At 49.3% G+C, this 20237-nt stretch overlaps 1 protein-coding gene across 4 annotated transcripts in view; it reads right to left on the bottom strand.

Moving 5' to 3' along the window:
• Positions 1–20237, bottom strand: part of NEDD9 (neural precursor cell expressed, developmentally down-regulated 9) — a 190296-nt gene that overhangs the window by 4594 nt on the left and 165465 nt on the right. For all 4 annotated transcript variants that reach the window (XM_027525408.1, XM_027525407.1, XM_027525409.1 and 1 more), the window contains 4 exons: positions 6586–6687; positions 5567–5668; positions 3376–4596; positions 905–994 (listed from right to left, as the gene is read on the bottom strand). In XM_027525408.1, the coding sequence (XP_027381209.1) occupies positions 905–994; positions 3376–4596; positions 5567–5668; positions 6586–6687 (1515 nt within the window). The remainder of the gene's footprint in view (positions 1–904; positions 995–3375; positions 4597–5566; positions 5669–6585; positions 6688–20237) is intronic.

Raw genomic sequence — 20237 nt, 5'->3', positions numbered from 1 at the left:
TGTCACTGGACACCATTTCAGTTCATCTTAAAAGGCCTAGAAATCCTCAATCCATTTCTCGCTATTTTTATGCCCTTACATTAGCAATACGCATTATTATTTGCCACACTCATGCCCAACTTTTGAATGAAAGTGCCTTGCCTGAAGCACTTAGTAAATGGACTTGGATATATTTCAATAACAGTGAATCCTGCCCTCCAACCCTTAGACTGGACCAAGAATAGCCAAGCCATGGGCTTGTGTGGGAGAGACAGAGAGAGAGAGGGGAGAGAAGGAGACAGACGGACAGATAGATATGGCTCAGACTTTCGTTTGGGGGGAATTTTATAAACCACAGAAGGAGTTATTAGCTTAGGAAGCCGAGATGAAAACCTATCTACAGAAAAGGCTTTGAGTGGCCATTTATGGGTTCTGTAAAAGTTCCAGGGAAGCCAAATGAGTGGAGAAGCAGAGGAAACTGGCAGAAAACAGAGGCAAAGGAAGTCAATATAGAGAGAAGCAAAGGAAGTACAGAAAGGAGAGGGAACGTACAGTCTTAGATCTTTCAGATGTGGCTCTATCTGTTTCATTTTCTGTTCTTGAGTTCTCCCGTTAGGGCTTTACTATAAAACCCATTTGCTTGGGCCAGTTTGAGTGGGTCTTGCTCCTTGGGACCAACTGCCTTAACCCAAACAATCCTAGTGTGTTAGATGTACAGTCTTGGCCTGGAAAGCTGCTATTTGAACAGAGTGCAGGTACACGCAGCTGGATTAGCAAGGCCACAAAACCTTCTTTATGTTCTTATACCCTATTTATGCTAAAGTGTACTGGAAGGATCAAAATCACGATCTTTTGAAGTCACAACTTTCTTATTAAATGGGAAGTCTTTTCAACACGAAATAGTTTTTGTTCCGATTGGACGTACCTGGTGATGTTCCAGCTGCATCTTATTCTGTTTGATGATATTTTCTTTTTCCAAGAGCTCTTTCTGTTGCCTCTCGAACTCCTCCTTCCCCTATTATTTTTCAACATAAAGAAAACATTACATCACCACTATGATTCACTTATGCTAACAGCTTCATTGACAAACACGCAAATACTCTGCTCCTTTCCACAGCTTTGGAAACGTCCTGCACGCCCAGCTAGGCCCTGTGAACCCCAGCTCTCATCCGGACTTCCAGAGTCACTGTGTAGATCAGAATTGAAAACTAAGATCCATTTCCATATGGGGCGCCACGCTCTGCGCTCCACTTTACCATTTTTGTAGGATTACCCATGACCCCCAATCCCCCCAACCTCCTTAAGCAGTACTTTTTCTCAGGGTTCTTTTCTAATAGATTATTTGCAAACCCATAAACCTCCTGCTCAGTTGCTTCAGTCGTGTCTGACTCTCTGTGACCCTACGGACTGTAGCCCACCAGGCTCCTCTGTCCATGGGATTCTCAAGACGTGAATACTGGAGTGGGTTGCCACGCCCTCCTCCGTGGGATCTTCCCAACCCAGGGATCGAACCTGCGTCTCTTACGTCTCCTGCATTTCAGGCAGGTTCTTTACCACTAGCGCCACCCGGAAAGTCCCAACGTGAAAGTGTCATCTGCTCAGTTGACTCCACGGACTGTAGCCCGCCAGGCTCCTAAGTCCAGGGAATTCTCAAGGCAAGAATACTGGAGTGGGTGGCCATTCCCTTCTTCAGGGAATCTTCCCCACCCAAGGGTAGAACCCAGGTCTCTCGCATTGCAGGCAGATTCTTTACCTTCTCAGCCACCAGGGAAGCCCCTGCAGGTCTAAATGTGGCCACATTACATTTCTGGAAAGTGAAAGTGAAGTTGCTCAGACATGTCCGACTCTTTGCGACCCCATGGACTGTAGCCTACCAGGCTCCTCTGTCCATGGGATTTTCCAGGCAATAGTACTGGAGTGGATTGCCATTTCCTTCTCCAGGGGATCTTCCCAACCCAGGGATTGAACCCCAGTCTCCCGCATTGTAGACAGACGCTTTACCGTCTGAGCCACCAGGAGAGTCCTAGTTTCTTCAAATTATCTGCAGCTCTACACCAAATTAGTATTTTCCAAAATGCAGAGTTGGTCAACCAGCCGGGTAAGTGGCTTTTGTTGTTGTTGTTTGTTTGTTATCTTTTGGCCCAGCCACATGACATGTGGGATCTTAATTCCCTGACCAGGGGCTGGAGCTGTGCCCGCTGCATTGGAAGTGCAAAGATGTAACCCTGGGACTGCCAGGGATGTCCCTGGGGAGATGTTTAATGCCTCCATCTACTCGCCCCACACTGCTCTTCAGCACAAGGCGTGGTGGCTCTGCTCCCTTCTCCCCCTGCTGCACACGATGGAGCAGTGCTCAATAATCCTTGGGACAATCCACGGCTGTCGGTCAAATGAAAAGAATGGCGGAATGAGATAGTAAGCCCAATTCTAAATAACGGATCTTGTAGAATGTTTTAATTCCCCGAAGGGAAAGGGCAAGCTGTCATGATCCTGAGTCAATCTGGTAGAACTGTCACTTGTAGGAGGCAGACTGTGATGGCCTGATTTCCCGTAAGCAGGTTAACTTCTAGATCAATTGGCAAATGCCCAGTGGTCTTCAAAGCAAGTCTACGGTGGGGTTAAGTTTCTTTGTGAGTAATTACACCCCCCCACACACACAGAGTACAGAGCTGAAGGGAACTTAGGAAATTTTCTAGTGCAGAGGTTTTTGAATCTTTTTTTCTAAAACAGTGAAGTACCTACTCCTCCTAATTTTTCTTCAAATTAAATATCCTGCAGAACCATGTGAATGTGAAATGTGAATATAAGAGGAGCTGGCTTCAAGGGCCCACTGCCCTACTTGGGGCTTCCCTGGTGGCTCAGCAGTAAAGAATCTGCCTTCCGTGCCAGAGCCACGGAAGACGGGTTCGATCTCTGGGTTGGGAAGATCCTCTGGAGGAGGGCATGGCAACCCACTCCTGTATTCTTGCCTGGAGAATCCCATGGACAGAGGAGGCTGGCAGGCAATAGTCCATAGGGTCACAGAGAGTTGGACACGACTGAAGCAACTTAGCACTATCCTACTTGGGTCAGGGGTGGCTGGTCTCTTCCTGCTTGCCTGAGGCGTATCGATCAGATCTAATTCAACTCTGTGCTTCATTCATTTTGCAAATGAGGAATTCAGGTGAGTTTACATAAGTTGGTGACACAGTGTCCTGGAAAAGTCTAGAGGACTCTGGACCCTCAGACCAGCGTTCTTCCTACTGGACAACACCACCTCCAGCTTGTGAACCACTAACCGTGCTCCTGAACCTTAAATCGTGGTCTCCACTTCAGTGGTCTAGTCTACATCTTACAGGTGTGAGCCCCAGGCCCCTGCACGTAAATATAGGTGCCTCAGGGGTCTGGAATCTTTACCTGCAGGTGAACATAGTCATAGTCATCCATCCAGCTCCTTTCGGAGCCATCGCTGCTGCTACAGTCAGGGGGCTGCTCCTTGCCCAGGCTGGGGGGCAGTGGCTTGTTGAGGGCGGGGGCCTTGTGGTCCCCGGGGGGCAGTAGCTGCCCCGGGGAGCCGGTGGGCGGGTACTCGGTGGAGTTCGTGATGCTCTCCGGCCCGCCCTTCCCGGGGCCGGGTCTGAAGAGGGCCTCGGCGTTGGTGCTGATGGTTGTGGTGAGCTGCTTGGCGTCGTCCGGCACAGTCTTGGCCACCATCACGAAGCGGTCCAGGCTGTCCCACTTGTTGTGGGGCTTGTGGACGGCCAGCACGTTCAGGGACCAGCCGCACTCACTCAGCTCGTGGCTGGTCTGGCCCAGGATCTGGTGGGAGTCCTCCAGCCTCTGGAGCTCGCGCTTCACCTTGTGGTGGAGGACGAGCTCGGGGAGGCAGGCGGCATTCGCCGCGGCGCCCTGCGCGAAGTGCAGGTAGTCCCTGAGGGCCAGCTCCACCCTGTCCACGGCGGCGCGGACCCCGTTGACGTGCCGCTCCATGTAGCCGTAGCTCCGCCAGTCGGTGGTGACCAGGGCCATCAGGCTGGAGACGGCCCCGTCCAGGGCTTGCTGCAGCCGGAGCAGCCGCTCGAGGGCCGCGTCAGGGTCCAGGAAGAGCCTTCTGTCCTGCGCCGGGGAGGTGGACAGCGAGGACTCCTTGGAGGTGGTGGAGGACGTGGACATGGTGCTCCGCGTGCTGCCCGTGCTGGAGAAGGACAGCCGGTTGATGCCATCCACCACGTCCACGGGGCCCTTGGCTTCCGGCGGCTGGTGCAGCGGCACGTCGTACACCCCGTCCCTCTCTTCCGGGCTGGCCTTCTCGCTGGTCTCTGCTGGCGCTTCCAGAAACTGGATGCTCCGGGGGATGTCGTAGGCATCATTGTTCTGGGAGCCCACGGGTGGGCCCAGCTGGGGGGCCGGCTGGGTCAGGGACGTGCCCCCGTGTCTCCGCGGGGCCAGCTCGGCAGCTCCGGGGGCGTCGCCGTTGTACTTAGGGTGCAGGTCCTTCCCCAGGGGCTTGGCGCCCGTTGGGGGGATGTCATAGACGCCCTCGGGCCTGCCCGCTTGTCTCATGGGAGGCGGAAAGTCGTACTCTTTCTCCCGGAGCCCGGCCTCGTCTCTGTAGCCAGAGGGTGGAGTGGAGTATCCCTGGGAGGCAAGTGGACAAGGACGCTGTTATCTGCGGAGCTGGTCTAAGCGGCAGTGCAGAAACCACGCGGCACGTCCCCACGAGGGCCAGCGGTGCTCCCGAGTGCCGCCCCCTCCCCTCTCCTCCGCGCACCAGGCGTCTCCTGAGGCTGTGCAGGGCTCTCGCCCCACCCTCTGTCGAGGGCGCCCTCCCCTGGACGCCCCGCTGCCCTGTGTGGACCCTCCTGTCTCAGCTGCTCTCAGGGTTCCTGGCCCACGTGTCAGGAGACCGGAGGTCTCCTCCCGGACCTCCCAGCGAGGTGATGCTCAATCAGCTGCTGAAAGGTCCTGAGACGCAGTTCCCTCTTATGTGGAATCAGGATAACTGTACTTCCTGTGCAGGCCTAGCCCACACTGACTCCAAACCTGTATGCCTGTACACGGCCTGAGTCATCTGTGATGTCCTGTATAAACATGAGCCACGTAACATATAGGCTTCCCTCCTCACTCAGTCCCTAAAGAATCTGCTTGAGGTGCTGGAGACCTGGGTTCAATCCCTGGGTCGGGAAGATCCCCTGGAGGAGGGCATGGCAACCCACTCCAGTATTCCTGCCTGGAGAATCCCATGGACAGAGGAGCTTGGCGGGCTACAGTCCATGGGATTGAAAACAGTCAGACATGACTAGGCGACTACACCACCACCATAGGACATATATGAGTTGCTTGCCAAACAGAATCGATTGCTTTTCCTTCCTACTGGCTCACCTTATTGACTACCCATTTTCTTACGGGGAGGGGGGTTAAATATGGAATCCCCACAATTGTCTTTGTTGTCTCTTCTTCCCCCCTGGCTCCCCTTCCCTCCCTGTTCTTGCACACAAAGACAAGTTTTTCCTCTTTGGATTATCTCAGCGTGTGCACACTCACACACACACACACACACACACACACATGCACGCGCTTGTGGCAGCTTCTGCAGTAGCTCACTTACCCCTTTGCTAGGAGGGATGTCATAGACCCCTTGAGGCTTTATCTCTCCCACAGGGACAGAAAACACGGGAACCTTCACAGAGGATGGCGGGATGTCATACACCTGGGGAGAAACACCTGAGTCAGCCAGCATGGACATACTTGTCATTTTTATGTTTTTTTTTTTGTTTTCAATTTACACATCTATTTTTGCCCGTGCTAAGTCTTTCTTGCTGTGTGGCTTTTCTCTAGTGATGGCACAAGGAGGCTGCTCTCTGGTTGTGGCGCGGGGGCTTCACGTTTTGGGGGCTTTTTCTGTTGCAGAGCCCCGGCTCTAGAGCACAGGCTTGGTTATGGCTCACGGGCTGAGTTGCTCCGTGGCACGTGGGATCTTCTGGGACCAGGGATCGAACCCAAGTCTCCTGCACTGGGAGGTGGTTTCTTTACGACTGAGCCACCAAGAAAAGTCCTACTTGTTATTTTGTTATGTACTAAGCTTTTAATGATGGACGTGTTTACCAGGTTATGTATTCCCTTGCTCTTTGGCTGAATTCTATGTAATAAAAATTGATGGAATTTTTCAATTTTGGGTTCTTTGACTTAGATTGAGTATAAAAATGATCTTAGGTGAAAAAAATCTGCACTGTGTGTACTTTATTATTTTTTAATTTAACTTAATGGTTTGTGGCTACACTGCATAGCATGAGGGGATCTTGGTTCCCTGAGTAGGGATCCAACCTGTGCCCCCTAACCTCTGGATCTCCAGGGAATTCCCAACACTGTCTGTACTTTAAAGTGTATTTTAAACTTTACGCTCCCTGAGAAAACGATAAGCAACAAAAGCTTTGTGAGATCAAAGCCTCAGATTCCTTAATAACACAAATCCAGAAAACAAGTAATCCTGGCCCCTGAATAGACAACCTAAGTAAAGCTTCACATGAAATGTGCAGATTTTGTGAACTTCCCTTTCCTCCGGAGCCCAGAAGGAAAGCTGCCCCGAGGTGGCCCCTCCCCGGTGACGACCACGTTCTTGGTACGCACCCCGTGAGCCGTCTGGAAAGGAGGGACATCATAGACGTCCTTTTGGTATCTGGTCGGGTACTCGTACACATAGCCGTGGCTTGTCCTCACCGGCGTGATCACCTGTGGATGGGGAGACACGAGTAAACTTCCAAACCGAGTCCTGAGGGCATCGCAAAGCCTCTTGATCAGACGCTCCGCCCCCATCTCTCCCCCACTAGGAAGAAAAAAGGAAGAGGGAGGAGACCAAAGGAAGGAGACGAGGAGACACCAAGCCAGTCAACTTTCAAGTCCCTCTTGAATCCCAGTGAAGAACCAGTCCCTGAAATCTCTCTGCCTTCCTCATGGTAATAAAATCACCTTAGAGTTGGTCAGACCAAGTCCTGATTCCCAAAAGGTACTTGAAGAGAACGAGTTCATTTGCTTCAGTTGTGGCCGACTCTTTGCGACCCCGTGGACTGTGGCCCACCAGACTCCTCTGTGCATGGGATTCTCCTGGCAAGAATACTAGGGTCAGTTTCCATGTCCTCCTCCAGGGGATTTTCCTGACCCAGGAAATTGAACCTGCATCTTCTGCATTGCAGGAGTATTCTTTGCCCACTGAGCCACCTCAGAAGCCCACTTGAAGGGAGAATTGTGTTTAAATTATGAAAGTCCTAGATCAACCCTCTGGAGCACAGCATAATGAAAAGAAAAGAAAAGGAAAAAAAAGGGCTCTGAAACCATTTGTAAAGTGAATAATGTAAATAGAGTTGAGCCACTTAAAATTCCTCTCATACCTTCCCCCGGAAGCCTCTTCATCTGACGTGATTATGATTATAACTAAAATTCCATAGGCATGAATTCCATAGGTTTATGACGCTAAAGCTTGCACAGCACTGTCCTGAGAAGGCTCCAGAAGCTTTCATGCTAAAGAATGAAATGCATGAAACATTGAGTCCTGGAGCCGACCAGGAAGAGAGTTCAGGTCTAATCATTTTCCCATTTCCACCAGGGGAGCAAACGTCCAGACGGTGCCCACGACCAAGTGACGTCAGACGTCAGACATGCTCATCGCAGCCCAGCATCTGGAACAAATGTCAATGAAACAAACCTCACCAGCCAGGCTCGTATTTTCAGATCTACACGCCCCACTGTGTCCTAAGCCCGGGTAGAGAAATGACTGGAACTTAAGCTCCTTTGAAAGTATATTTAATCCCCCCCAGAGCTTCTAAATGACCAGGGTCTTGTGTCTGCCTCACCTCTGTGGGGTGACGTGCTAACAGCACCCAGCTCCATGACATTTGTGAGAACAGACATCGCAGATTAGGAAGAGCTGGTTGTTTCCTGAGAAACCATCATCTTTTATCCTTTCTCTAATGTGAAAACTCTGGCGTCAGGCTGCCTACAAAAGTATGCGAAAAATGCTCATATCCGTCTTACCCTGAAATGGGTGGAACTCAGCCAAAAGCGCCAGTGCCCTTCTCCCTGGGGGCTCTAAATGCCTGGGTTCAATTTGCTCCTTAAATCCCTGGTGCTTGTAGCTGATTATGTCTTGCAAGGAAGGTAAAAGAGATTAGTATGCAGCCACCAGCCCAGCCCATCTCTCCACTGCCTCAGCTTTAAAAAAGGAGTCTCTTGCTTTAAGGTTTGCTGGCACAAAGCATACAGAACCATTTCACAAAGTGGCTACTGTATCCTGCAGAGCAAGTCTTCCTTTTTTAAAGCAGGATGCTGGTCGCTCAAGAAAGATACACTGTGTTCCCCATGCCCTTAGATGATTTTTTTTTTTCTTCACTCACTATTGTCCAGGAGAGACATGAAGTACCTTCTCTTCCTCTATCTCATCAGCTCCTCTATTTATAGCTCTCTGTTTTGGCTCTGTAATAGAACCTACTCACAACCCTGCTTTTGTTCAGTCTACAAGCTTCTAAGAGTGGATTCTATCCAAGGCTGCCAAGTTAGTAATAATGCTAATGGAAAATCAAGGCTGGTTATGCTGAAGGCCAGCCGAAGGGTTTCATCTTTAGTTTGAAAAACGGAGGGGGGCTGGGAGATAGATGGGGTGGTGCTGGTATCAAAAATAGCCCTTGGTACATGTAAACAGGAGGCGCCGTCTCAGGAAGGTGGGTCCCCGGCAAGGCTCTGCCTTGCCTGTGCGGACGGTCCCTGGCAGAGAGCATCTGAGCTCCCCAGTATTTAACGCCTCACTTCCTGACAAATGTCACTGAACTCCTGCGTGCTCCCTCTTTCTCATTTAGAGGATGCCTGTGGTCATCTATTTTTTTTAAACTTTGCATTCCAAACCAGTCATTTTCCTTGTTTATGCATTAAAAGAAACAGATGGTGAAAACCACAGGGGGGAAAAGCCAACAAAATACAGCCTCCCTCGACATGACCATCCAATTCCCATCAGTTCTCAAATGGCACGGAGCGGGGACCTGGGCCGTGCATCTGGTCAGACGTGGGTGGGGCATAGCGTGAGGTCCCTTGTGCCGCCTGGAAGGACCAGAAGCTGGATGCCTTCCCCTTCTGGACTGTTTCCTCCTCGCCCCACTGCTTGGGTCACTTTGATGCCAATTGCGTGTTCTCTCCTCAGAGCAAAGTGCTGACTGTTCTGTACCTTACAAAGTATCCAGTTTTGTGGTTTAAAAGGCCAGTTTCTTTCTGCTTGACAAAGTCCACAAAAACCTTTCTCCTCTCCCAGGATCACTAAACCTCAGCCTCCGAGGTACACCAAGGTCTGGCTCAGGGGAACGTACATTTGGGGCGAAATCTCCTGGATGTTTGCACGGCAGGCAAGGCACGGATGCCACTGCTCCACACCAAGGGTGTCTTAGAAACTAATTTTCTCAATGAGATCAGGTCAGGCTTTTCATTTCCTTTCTCCCTCCGTTTGTTTTTCTTTCCTGCATTCCTTTCGTTCTGCGTACTTATTTATAGTTACAAGGGCTTAGCCTTAGGAATTACCAAAGTGACCTCTTAATTCCTTAGTGATGCCACAAAGAGGGGGCAAACTGTGGGCTTCCCGAGGCTCTGTGACCAGCTGCACCCGAAACTGTCTTCTTGGTTCCCCTGCAGAGGGTTTTCTGTCCAGGCGAGAAATCCACCTTCCTGGGATGCTTGTATACCTGTCATTCGTGTCAACTAGCGGAAGAGTCTGGAGATGGATCTCTGAGAAGAGCTATGGAGCAAAGGGCAGATTGTAGACATGTAGAAAGGGGACAGTCCATGGAATAAATCTCTGAGGCTGCATCCCAGAAGGGGAGGATCAAAAATTTGGGAACTGGGGTTATGTTAACTCACTAATTTTTTTTTTTCAGGTTTTAAAAAATTTATTGGAAGACAATTGCTTTTCCATGTTGTGTTGCTTACCATGCTGCTGCTGCTGCTAAGTCACTTCAGTCGTGTCCGACTCTGTGCGACCCCAGAGATGGCAGCCCACCAGGCTCCCCCATCCCTGGGATTCTCCAGGCAAGAACACTGGAGTGGGTTGCCATTTCCTTCTCCAGTGCATGAAAGTGAAAAGTGAAAGTGAAGTCGCTCAGTTGTGTCCGACTCCTAGCAACCCCATGGACTGCAGCCTACCAGGCTCCTCCATCCATGGGATTTGCTAGGCAAGAGTACTGGAGTGGGGTGCCATTGCCTTCTCCGGTTGCTTACCATATGACCCAGCAATCTCACTACTGGGGATATACTCTGAGAAGACCATAATTGAAAAAGACACATGTACCCCAATGTTCATTGCAGCACCACTGATAATAGCCAGGGCATGGAACCAACCTAGATGTCCATCAACAGGTGAATGGATAAAGAAGTCATGGTACATATATACAATGGAATATTACTGAGCCATAAAAAAGAATGCATTTGAGTCAGTTCTGGTGAGGTGGATGAATCTAGAGCCTGTTATAGAGTGAAGTAAGGCAGAAAGAGAAAAACAAATATTGTATATTATTAATGTACATATAATGAAATCTACTAATTTTGCTTGTAGAAAAAGCAAGAAAATGCTCAGGGCTTACCCTGTCCCATACTTTACTTTGTGTCATTTTGTGCTTCAGATTCTGGGCAGCATGAGCTCTTTAGAGATGCTATTAAGACTTCCACGTCTCCTAATTTTGAGACCTGTGCATGCTGAAATTTGAAAGATGAGGTGTCTGTGTCTAGGGTGGCAGTGAGAGCTAGGGGACACTGATTGGCCACAATCTGCCCCCTCTTTGTGGCATCACTCGCACAGCACCAGGTGTGCGAGTCACTGGCCCAGGACGGAGCCCTGGGTCTGTCACCCGGGTCTCTGCATTCCATTGGCCTGGGTTTGCACCTGGAGCAGGGCCCTGGCCTGATGCTGAGCTGCCTGTGTGCTGAGCAGGTCGGGGGAAGGGAGAGACAAGCTGAGATCCTGTGCTGGGAGCACAGAATTCCTCCCCTTCTGAGAGGTGGCAGCCAGTCCTCAGCTCCAGCCAACTGCCATCTTGAAAAAAAATATTCCCTGGGTTGCCAGATCTTTCCAATTTTCACGAGAAGCCAGAAATCTGGGTTTTTATGTGATATCTGATTTTCAAAATTGGTTCAACTATTTCAAACAGCATCTTGGCCAACGACACATGTCTCTGGCCCCCAGGTGCCAGCCTAACTTTCATCTGTGTATTTCTTCCTCGCCCACCCCCTCAGTCTGAGGGCAGAACCCAAAAGCTCTGCACCAGTTCTGTGCTTTGGCGAGGCGGACGCACTCCACTTTTTACAGGCACCCCCTGTGCCACACCTCTGTGCTTTCACCCATGCTGTGTCTGTACAAGATGCTCGACTTTCTTTCCTCCTGTGCAAATTTTATTCAATTTGGGGGGCCAACCTGAGTGCCCCTCTCCCACAAAGCCCTTCCCAGACAGATACATCTCCCTCCTTGGAACTGACTGCGTGTGTACTTACATCTCTAACAGCACTTATCCCTGGAGGTTTGACTGTTTCAGACTATCTCATCTCTTTTCTTCTCATTGTGGACACAGAGATAGGGCCGAGAAAGTGCCTTGAACATAGTAGATCTTGGATAAACGTATGGACTGAATATAGCTTCCCTCTTAGCTGAGTTGGTAAAGAATCTGCCTGCAATGCTGGAGACCTGGGTTTGATTCCTGGGTCGGGAAGATCTCCTGGAGAAGAAAATGGCAATCCACTCCAGTATTCTTGCCTGGGAAATCTGATGGACAGAGGAGCCTGGTGGGCTACAGTCCATGGGGTTGCAAAAGTCGGACACGACTGAGCGACTAAACCACCACCACCATGGAATGAATATAGTCACGAACTAAAGAAAACTTGAGGCTTTTCTTAAGCAAAGGGATGTGGCTCTGCAGAGGGGAATTACAGAGGATGAAGCTGGTTTCCAGTCAGGTCAGCTCTAGGATGAGTGGGACCCGTGGGAGGAGGGGCATGTCTTATCAGCCATGCAGGGCAGTGCTGGGCAAGTGGGGTGGCCAACAAAGCAGGGGAGTCTTGGGTAGAGGTGAGCAATGGGAAACCACGGAGGCATTTTATCACCTGTGCCACTCTTTGGTGGTTTCCTTCTCCCCAGCCTAGAGCCTGCATGTGACCCAAACACCTGCATTCTTCTCAGCTGCAAGCCAGAAACATATAGGGGAGCTTTGCAAAAAGAAATGAAAACAAACTCTGCCTTCTGCCTTTGCATCAGAAAGAAGATATAGTAGAAAGGAACAGGGGTCATGCTTTCTCTAGTTCTGAAAACAGGGGACAGGCCCATGTCACATGAAACCTTGGACCGAAGGCCAAGGTCACAGTGGGTCTCTGGCCCATTGAAAGGATCAGGTCTGACGAGGGCAGTGATTGAGAACATAGGCTGGACGCAGGCAGAGCTGGGTGTGGACCCTAGCAGCCATGACGTGGCCAAGGCATTTGCCCGTTCTAAGCCTGTTCCCTCACTGTTGTTTAGTCGCTAAATCGTGTCTGACTCTTTTGTGACCTCACGGACTGTAGCCCGCCGGGCTCCTCTGTCCATGAGATTTCCCATGCAAGAATATTGGAGTGGGTTGCCATTTCCTTCTCCAGGGGATCTTCCTGATTCAGGGATCGAACCCATGGCTCCTGAATTGCAGGCAGATTCTTTACCACCTGAGCCACCAGGGAAGCTTGCTTACTTATTAGTAACACATAAATGATAATACTTAGAGGCTATTAGGAGTATTAAGTGACATCAAGTACATAGGATATCTGGTATAGTATAAAATTGTAAGCCTCAGCTATCTTTATCATAATTATTACCTAGGTTATACAGATTTTACTTCTGGACTTAAACTGGGCACTAGGTAATTCAGATCAACCATCCCAATGAAGACAGCTTTAAAAAAGTGAGGAGATAATATGAAAAATCCTCTTGAGGGTATCAAAAGTTAAAAGATAGTAAAGAATTACCAGGTCAAAATAGAAAAGCAGAGAAGGGGCAACTTCCCTGGTGGTCTAGTGGTTAAGAATCTGCCTCGCAATGCCAGGGGTGCAGGTTCGATCCCTGGTTGGGGAACTAAGAGCCCACATGCTGTGGAGCCACTGAGCCTGCCTGCCACAGTGAAAAGGTCCCACATGACGTGATGAAGATCTCACGTGCCACAACTAAGTTCTGGCGCAGCCAAATACATTTTAAAAAGAAGACAAAGAAAAGGGAAATGGAGAAGAAATTCACAAAGAGAAGCCTGAATTTTGAGGTTGCTTTCTTCTGGGCATTTGCTGACCTAGAACAGGTATGAGAGGCTACAGTGTGCTTTTTCAGCTTCTATGGATGAGCGGACTTGAGGGCTCATCAAGGTAGAAACCATGAAAACCACCCTCCAGTTTGGGTTGGGACCTTAATGGCTGCATGGGCAAGTAAGGATTAACTGGAAGAGAACCTACTCTTGTACAGGCCTGAGCTAGGTTTTAAGTCATCACGGTGGGGAAGAACATCTCAAAGCCTGAAATTAGATTTATGTGCACTTGTGAGGCTGGCAGAGAGAAGTGAAATCCTCTCTGCAAGTACAGAACGTCTTTATAGGCCTTCAATTATTTCTACCAATATTTAAAAAAAACACAGTGTCCAACACACAATCAAAGATAACCAGGAATGCAGGAGACAAGGCAAGAGAAGCAAGAACAAAACAGCCAATTCCTGCTTCCTTCCTAATAGGATGAGGATGTCTGATCACAAATCTCAAAGCCACTTGCTTTCAAAACGTTACATGACTAAACAGGAGAAAACCAAATGTAATCATCCTAAGATCTAAGTCCTGTAGAAAGACACTGACCTTCGCAAATGTATAAAGCGTTCTCGAAGGCGTCTATGAGGCAGTGGAAATTTCAAACTAACGAAGGACATGACAAAGGACTTTGGCCCTGGTGATCATGAGCGGATTTACTTGGATTACTGTTTGACTTTGGTCGTATCAGTGTTGCCATTGTCACAGTTATCACCACAACAGCACAAGACACGCCAGTAGGAAACCCCAGGAGAAAGCGTGCTTTGTAATCTGAGAGATACAGAGATTTATCCAAGAGAAAGACAGCAAAGAACCTAATGCAAGAGACTACTGAGGTTCTCCTCGGTGGATTTCTTTTCAGTGGGCTGGGTTTGTCAAGAGGCTCTCACGGAGAAGTGGGGGTGCATATGCATGAGGAATGTTTAGAAGCAAAACACTTCCTTTCCAGACAACTTCTGTTCACAGGGCATCACTTGTACCAAGGTCTCAGTGAGTCTTCTTGGAGGCACTGCTTCCCATGGACATCCACTGAACCTTCTTAAAGCAGAGCTGGTGGGCGTTGGAGGGGGGGTGCGCGGGGAGGTGCACAGCAGAGCAGAGGCCCTGTGGTTAGGAGAGCTTCAGCAAGACGCTGCCCATTCATGGGGCACCGAGCAAAGTGGGGAGGAAGCTGGCTGAGGTGTGAAAGAAAGCAGATCCTGCCCGCCCTCAACCCGGCGAAAGCCCGTTATTAGGGTCTCAGGCCCTCTCACGTTCTGCACTCCCTTGCCCCAGCCCTATGGCTCATGTACTTATCACAAATTCTCATCTCCCTCTGCCAACCAACTCATGCTCCCAGCAACCGGAAGGAAGAACAAAAACAGAAAAAAGGATGCAGAAAAGCCCTCCTTTTTGAGAGAAAGCATTGGGTGGAGTGAATGAGAGCCCAGGCCGGGATGCGGAGGAGCACAGGAACTTCAGCACCATCGGTCCTGTTCTTGTAGCTTTTATTAACTTTTTCTTTTTGATGTGGACCATTTTAAAACTAATTAAAAATGTTATTTATTTTTGGCTGTGCTGGGTGTTTGCTGCTTCGTGCAGGCTTTGCTCTAGTTGGGGAGGGAAGGGGCGGCTGTCTAGTCGGGGTGCGAAGGCTTCTCATTCTAGTGGCTTCTCTCGCGCAGCGAGGGCTCACGGGTGTGCAGCGCAGGCTTTAGTAACTGCAGCACGTGGGCTCAGGAGTGGCGGCTCCCAGGCTCAAGAGCTGTGGTGCCCCGGCTTAGTTGCTCTGCAGCATGTGGGATCTTCCCCAACCAGGGATCGAACCCATGTCTCTTGCATTGGCAGGCGGATCCTTCACCACTGAGCCACCAGGAAAGCCCTGATGTGGACCATTTATAAAAAGTCTTTGTTGGGTTTGTTACAGTACTGCTTCTGTTTTATGTTTTGTGTTTTTGGCCACAAGGCATATGGGATCTTAGCTTCTCCTCCAGGGATCACACCCACACCCCCTGCACTGGAAGGAAAAGTCTTATAACCACTGGATCGGCTCCAGGGAAGTCCCCTAATGTTTTATTATTGTTATTGCTATTATTATTCATGGTTCTACAGTTGATGTATGTATTTATCAAAAATTACAAAATCGCAAAAACAGGATTTTTTAAAGTTTTAACAAAATTTTTAAAAATAATAAGAAATTCCACTTGGGGTAGGAAGGAGTCTTCTGTAACTGAATCTCTGTGTTCCATGATTTAATTCCGTGTCCCTCTCTACAATCCAAAGCAACATTAGGAATGGTCTGAATTCCATAATCCTTTGCTTCTGATACCCAGATAACGCTTCCCCAGTGGCATTAGTGGTAAAGAACACGCCTACCAATGCAGGGAGAAGGCGATGGCACCCCACTCCAGTACTCTTGCCTGGAAAATCCCATGGACGGAGGAGCCTGGTGGGCTGCAGTCCATGGGGTTGCTAAGAGTTGGGCATGACTGAGTGACTTCACTTTCACTTTTCACTTTCATGCACTGGAGAAGGAAATAGCATCCCACTCCAGTGTTCTTGCCTGGAGAATCCCAGGGATGGGGAAGCCTGGTGGGCTGCCGTCTCTGGGGTCGCACAGAGTCGGACACGACTGAAGTGACTTAGCAGCAGCAGCAGCCAATGCAGGAGATGTAAGAGATATGGGTTTGGTCCCTGGGTTGGGAAAATCCCCTGGAGGAGGGCATGGCAACCCACTCCAGTATTTTTTCCTGGAGAATCCCATGGACAGAAGAGCTGGGGGGGCTTCAGTCCATAGGTTTGCAAAGAGTCGGACACGAATGAAACGACTTAACATGCACAGCGCCTCAGTAATGGAGCAGTGGAGCTGACCCTTGAAACCAGCAGAGCAGGAATGTGTGTGACCAGCTCCTGGTGCTCTGCCCTAAGGCCTCGTCAAGAACTGGGCAACCCAGGTGGTGCTCAGGAAATGTAACGGGTGACTGATGAGAAGCGAAAAAATGCCATAGTGGCTACAGCACGTATTCATCACCTTGACACTAACAGCACCCAAGACCGTCTGAATTCAAAAGCAGGCCTCACCGGTTAGCAGTCATCTTTTTGCATTTTCCTAGATATATGTAGAAAGTAAAATTAGATGGCTTCCTGTCTATCTTTGGGGTTCCTTGGTGGCTCAGAGGGTAAAGCGTCTGCCTATTATGCGGGAGACCTGGGTTCGATCCCTGGGTTGGGAAGATCCCCTGGAGAAGGAAATGACAACCCACTCCAGTACTCTTGCCTGGAGAATCCCATGGAGGGAGGAGCCTGGTAGGCTACAGTCCATGGGGTCGCAGAGTCGGACACGACTGAGCGTGTCCATCTTTAATCCCTTGACACCGTGTTTTATTTATATTGTCTCTGGGACTTGTGCATTAACAAGGGTATTTTGATTTCAAAAACTGCCTATTGGAAAGGACTTATTTCACCTAAATGCCCTTAAAAAGCATTAACAGAGCCACCACAGTATTTATTCCATCTTATAATAACCTCTTTGTCTTAAAGCCCATGGACGGTGTGACCCGTTCCCTTTAAAGCAAGCCCCAGGAAAAGCAACATCAGTATTATCAGTGCCCGCTCATGAGAGCTTGGATCCCATTTTCAGAAACTGCAAAGTTACAGGGGTTTGTCTGTTTAAAGTACAAGATGACTCCTTGCTTTTCTCCAACTGGAGGAAATGTCACAAGTTGCCGACGCTGAAATTATTAATTCTCTATAAATTCTCTCTGCTCCGCTTGGGTGTAGCAGTGAGCTCATTTATTTACTCGCATAGCAACAATATAATGAAAACTGAGTCTGGCCTTAGAAATACACCCTCCTGGGCTGTGTCCATGGTTAACCCTTCCTAATGCTTCTCCCATGTGCATCGAGAGCTCTCCCCCTGTATTTGGGGAGGTGATTGACTTTCCTTCAAGGACATTTGGATGTCTGGTTTTAGGCTAGAATGAAACCTTTTGCTAGCCACGTGACAATCACGGCCAGGTCCTTTTTCCAAATGGGAAAAAAGTCACCGAAACTCAGAGGTGGAACTGCGCTCTTGGGTCCTGCTCCTTTGACATGGCGTTTGGACGGCAAACAACTCTGTGCAAACAGTGGCCCGATTGTTAGACCCCCAGCACGTCTCCCTGCTGCTTTCAGGAAGTGCTTTGTGAGTCAAGTGCTAAAGCAGTATTTAGTTATGGAGTGACCAAGTGCCAGAGAGCAGCTAGGAGCATTGAAACGTGAAAGAACACGATGGGAAATGACGTCCGGCTTTTCCAAGTGTTTGAGGTCTTCTTCTGGACGGGGCTGAATACAGCCCATGACAGAGCTGGGCACAACAGAGCCATTTTTTTAAAAAAATATATCCCGAGGCCCGAAATGTTCTTTGAGAGAAAACTATAAAAGGCGCAAGCATGTTGGTTCTTTTCTTGTCCAAATAAATTCAACAAAACGTGAAGCACGAAATCTAGATTTTTGACTTGGATTTTTCAGAGAGGTGCTCACAGACTGCCTGAAAGGGATGTGATGATGGGAAGAGGGAAGGGCGAGAATTTCCACACCCAGATGCCTCTGGGTACCATTTCCTCCTAAATAGGATGCGGGAAGATGCTGTGACTTAACTGGGAGAAAAGGGTGATGGCAGGCAGAGGCGGCTCACATGGCAGAACCTGGAGGCGGATCTGAAAGGTGCTGACCCAGAGCTGTGGCAGGGCTGTCGCTTCGAGAGGCACCAGACCCATCAAGGGCCCCTGCCGAGCCCGGAGGATTAAACGGAAAATGGGCAGAATGTGACTCCCAGGATGACACTCCCTGAGCTCTTGATAACAAGGCAGGCATGAGATGCTCCTGGGAAGTGTGCTCTGTATGGGACTAACTCCACTGCCCGCTGGCTCCCCATTCTGCCCCCCACCCCCGTGCTGCTGTCTACTCCTTGCTCTTTAAGACACGGTTCTGCCTTTTAAGGGAGACTGGTTTCCAGATAAGAAGGTGGGTGGGATCCTAAAGGAAGGGTGTAAGAAGGACGAGCCCAAACGGAGGGGTCAACTGAAACTGACATCAACGCCCAGCTGTCTTTTCTTCTTTCTTAAGACTCTTAAGGCCAGGCTGTGTAATTAAACTTTTTAAGAGACTCTGGGAAAAGAATCAGATGAGGATATCTGGGTCATAAAATTTTAGCTAAGACCATTAAGCGACAACCCAACCCTACTCCCCATTTCACAGTCGAAGGGACTGAAGTTCAGAGGTTATTCAGCTGGGTGATGACAGGGGCGCGCCCCCACCCCCCCCCCACCCCCCTACCAGGCCAGTGAACAAATCTGACATTACCTCTCTAACTTTGGGCTTCCCAGGTGGCTCAGTGGTCAAGAATCCGCCTGCCAATGCAGGAAACGTGGGTTCGATCCCTGGATCTGGAAGATCCCCTGGAGGAGGAATTGGCAACCCACTCCAGTATTCTTGTCTGGGAAATCTCCATGGACAGAGGAGCCTGGTGGGCTACAGTCCATGGGGGTCGCAAAAGAGTCGGACACGACTTAGCTATTAAACAGCAACAACATCACCTCTCTAACTTCACAAATAAATACTCCTAAAAGAAAGTTACTTCCTTATTCGAGAAGCAAAACTTGAGATCTGGGGAGCTTATGTTTGGGGGGTGCCCCTTTCACTGGCAAGCAGGTTCTGGGAGAATTGACTGCATCTGCTTAAATGAATTTATCCACTTGGAGTGATTTAAAGTCATTCGAAAAGATGGTGTTTCCAATGGCAGAGAAAGCCATCATGGCAGTGTTCTCGGCGGTACCAGGGTCTTTACAGCATCCTGATGACCTGCTCAGAGCTTCTAAGGGTCAGCCTGCCCTGGAGCAGTAGATCCTGGGTCCTTGACTCCAACTCCCTCAGCCTCCAGGCCATGCTCTGGATCCGAGGTGGCAGCCTTTGGAAGTGACTTTCATTCTTTCTGGCCAACAGGATGCTTTTTAGCACCCAGGGCTCTGGTGAGCTGGAATTGCTCAGGAGTGTTTAAATATGCCTCTCACTTTAGGGCTTGGCAGCATCAGCCATTAGCTGGGATGTGAAAGTCATTAGCTTCAGAGTCAGACAGACGTGGGCTCAAATATGAATCCGACATCTTCCTAGAACTACATCCATCATCGAGGTCATGTCTCAGGCCTCAGAGCCCACCCCTGGAAAGTGGAGGCGGTGAGGAACGCCTTAGGAGGCCACTGGGGGGACTACATGAGATTATGTATGTAACATCCCTAACATGCAACCAAGCTCTAAGGGATCCCCGGGTTACCCCCACTTTAGATCTAAAATGATCTTTAAAACAATGAATAACTTAGTAACATGCTCAAGGTTAATTGGTGGTAAATGTGAAAACAAAAAACTGTTGTAAGAAATAGCTGGTTTAAGTGTGCCCTGCTCTAAGGAAACCGAGCACTATAAAAATGATTCAAATAAACCAGATGTGAGTATGACCTTGCTAAGGGATTCTTTGTTCCAAAAGTTAATATACTGTGGGATCCCTTTAAGGGGAGACTCCTTGTGCTCTTCACACATTGCTAGAGTCACAACTTTGAACGAAGACATACTATCCTGAGTCACACCTGTGCAGTGAGTCACACCTGTGCAGTGAGTCACACTTGTGCAGTGAGTCACATTTAGATAGGAGCAGCCTGCCTCTCTGGATGGGGGCCTGGACCACGAGGTTTATGGCACAGCTATTCAGAACCAAGTGCATTTCTTTCTTTCTTTTCCTCCTATTTTTTGGCCACCCCTGTGCAGCATGCAGAATTTTAGCTCCCCACCAAGGATCAAACCTGTGCCCCCTGCGATGGAAGAGCAGAGTCTTAACCACTGGACTGCCAGGAAAGTCGCCCGGGGGCATTTCTGACTACACCTACCTCTGTGAGCACAATGTACTCAAACTAGTCTGCCTTTAAAGATGTGTTCAACCAATAGGTC

This window comes from Bos indicus x Bos taurus, chromosome 23 (assembly GCF_003369695.1).
Source record: "Bos indicus x Bos taurus breed Angus x Brahman F1 hybrid chromosome 23, Bos_hybrid_MaternalHap_v2.0, whole genome shotgun sequence".
Classification (NCBI taxonomy): Eukaryota; Metazoa; Chordata; class Mammalia; order Artiodactyla; family Bovidae; genus Bos; species Bos indicus x Bos taurus.
This window is presented reverse-complemented; position numbering and strand designations above follow the sequence as displayed.